At 40.4% G+C, this 2,282-nt stretch overlaps 1 protein-coding gene across 1 annotated transcript; it reads left to right on the top strand.

Annotated features, from left to right (window-relative positions):
- Window positions 1–267: 267 nt before the first annotated feature.
- LOC138794982 (G-protein coupled receptor 35-like) lies at window positions 268–1,188 on the top strand. Its single transcript, XM_069973921.1, has one exon. It carries the CDS (start codon window positions 268–270, stop codon window positions 1,186–1,188), a length of 921 nt encoding a protein of 306 aa, XP_069830022.1.
- Window positions 1,189–2,282: the final 1,094 nt, after the last annotated feature.

Genomic DNA, 2,282 nt, shown 5'->3' with positions numbered 1-2,282 from the left:
AGTCGGGTATCGACAACCCATTGATCAACTATCGATATCCTATCCACAGAGAATTCAATTAATTGTTTTCTCCTAGAAAACCTCTTAAACAGAACACTACTCATGTACTACATGTGATATCTTATATAATTAATATGCTGACTCCTTTACAGAACAAGAACCTGATAAACCGTGACATAGCTGAAGCAAAAAAAGGAAATCGCTAAGCACTCTTCTTTCACTAAGACATACAGTAACTGCTGCCTGACTACATCTCTATGTTATGAAATGGAGTTAGAAGAGAGGAATTGCTCCTTTACAAATCAAAGGATACCATTTCAGACTTTTAGCCTAGTTACCTATATACCACTTTTTCTATTGGGAATTGCATGCAATGTTCTGGCCCTTTGGATTTTTTGTTGCAAAATGCAAAAATGGACAGAAACGACTCTTTTCATGGTGAACCTGATGGTTGCCGATATCTTGGTGGTTTTGACCTTTCCCTTCAGACTATATGCTTCCTTATACCAATGGGACCTTGGAAGTGGATTGTGTAAAGCCCTAATGTCCTCCTACTTTTTAAACATGTACATGAGCATTTTCACTATCACGGCTATTGCTTTTGACCGATACTTGGCTGTCGGACACCCGATGACATACAAGAGCTGGATGTCACTAACGAAAGCTTCTGCCGCCTGTTGTATCTTCTGGATTGTCTTCATCACTGTTGGTATACTAAGGAATATGGAAAGCAGAGACCACACATTTATCACGTGTTTTCAGAAGGACACCACCAATCCCTTTAATTTGTCTCCAGTCTTCATTGTGATTGGATTTACCCTTCCATTGCTAGTCATAAGCGTCTGCTCAGGAAAGGTCATCATGACGCTCAGGGTAAAATCAGCTATGGACACCTATAAACAGAGTTCTCTCAGGAAAGCTGTGAAGGTGGTTGTTGCCAATTTAGTGATTTTTATTATCTGTTTCTTGCCCATTCACATAGGATACACAATCCGTTTTGTAGCTGAAAGCCTTAGGGCTTCTTGTTACGTACTGGAAAAGGTCAATGACTTTATTCATGTGGCAAACTTCATAGCAAACACAAACTGTATTCTGGATTCAGTAGGCTACTACTTTGCGGCCAGTGAATTTTGGGATGTTCTGTCCAGACAAAAGATACCTAGATGCAAATCTTTATGTGTATCATAAACCTGTGACAAGGCCTACTGTATCATGCTACAGAACAGCCTGCAGAAAGGAATACCATAATTGATAGGTTAGATAGACTAGGCCATTCCAATAAGGTCTCATACACATGAGCATGTTACCGCTTTCTCTTTGTTATACAGAGCCTGAATATTAATATGAATATGTAATATGAAACTGAATATAACATAACAAGAATAAGCTGTGCCAGTTAGGAGAGAACAGGGCTCCAATATGACACTGGACTTGGAAAGCCTCTAAACAGCCTTCAGACACCTAAATCTGTTAAAGTGGTAATCCGGAGAAATCAACTGGTGTCAGGAATTTATACAGATTTGTAACTTACTTCTATTTAAAAAATCTTATGTCTTCCAGTACTTATCAGCTGTTGTATGCCCTGCAGGAAGTGCTGTATTATTTTCAGTCTGACACAGTGCCCTCTGCTGCCACCACTGGAACTGCCCTGAGCAGAAAAGATTTTCTAAGGGCATTTGCTACTACTCTAAACAGTCCCTGTCATGTGCTGAAGTGGTAGCAGAAAGTACTGTGTCAGCCTTTGTCTCTTTCGTTAACTTATTTTATTTTTTTGCAGAAATCAATAGTCCAGGCGGTTTTAAGAAACTTTGTAAATGGGTTTATTAGCCAAAAAATGCATTTTTATCATGAAAAAGCAGTTTGAAGCTCTCCCCCCGTCTTCATTGTTCTCTATGAAGAGGGGAGGGGTGGAGGGAGATGAGACACCAAAACCGGACAACAGTTAATTTACAGCTACATAATCCAGGCTCTCTCCTATGAAGTCAGCACTGACCTCTCTGACCTCTTTCAGCGGCTCCCTGCTGTGTTATCCTTTGTTCTCTGCTCTCTGCTGCAGACTAATCTCCCTCCTCCCCCTCCTCTCTCCATAGAACAGACAGGATACGAGTGATGTAAAAGAGTCGAGATTTCCTGATAATGAGCAGTGGATGACAGAAAGGAGAGGGGGGGGGGCGGGGCTAAAGAAAGTCTTTTTAAATGCAGATAATGGCATATTTGCCTAATAAACCCAATTACAAAGTTTCTTAAAATCGCCTGGACTATTGATTTCTGCAACAAAAAAA

This window comes from Dendropsophus ebraccatus, chromosome 6 (genome assembly GCF_027789765.1).
Source record: "Dendropsophus ebraccatus isolate aDenEbr1 chromosome 6, aDenEbr1.pat, whole genome shotgun sequence".
Taxonomy (NCBI): Eukaryota; Metazoa; Chordata; class Amphibia; order Anura; family Hylidae; genus Dendropsophus; species Dendropsophus ebraccatus.
The sequence above is the reverse complement of the archived record's forward strand: the minus strand, read 5'-3'. Positions and strand labels throughout refer to the sequence as shown.

Bases quoted from the DNA above. Each gene is read 5' to 3' on its own strand.
- LOC138794982 (XM_069973921.1), top strand. From the start codon at position 268: ATGGAGTTAGAAGAGAGGAATTGCTCCTTTACAAATCAAAGGATACCA.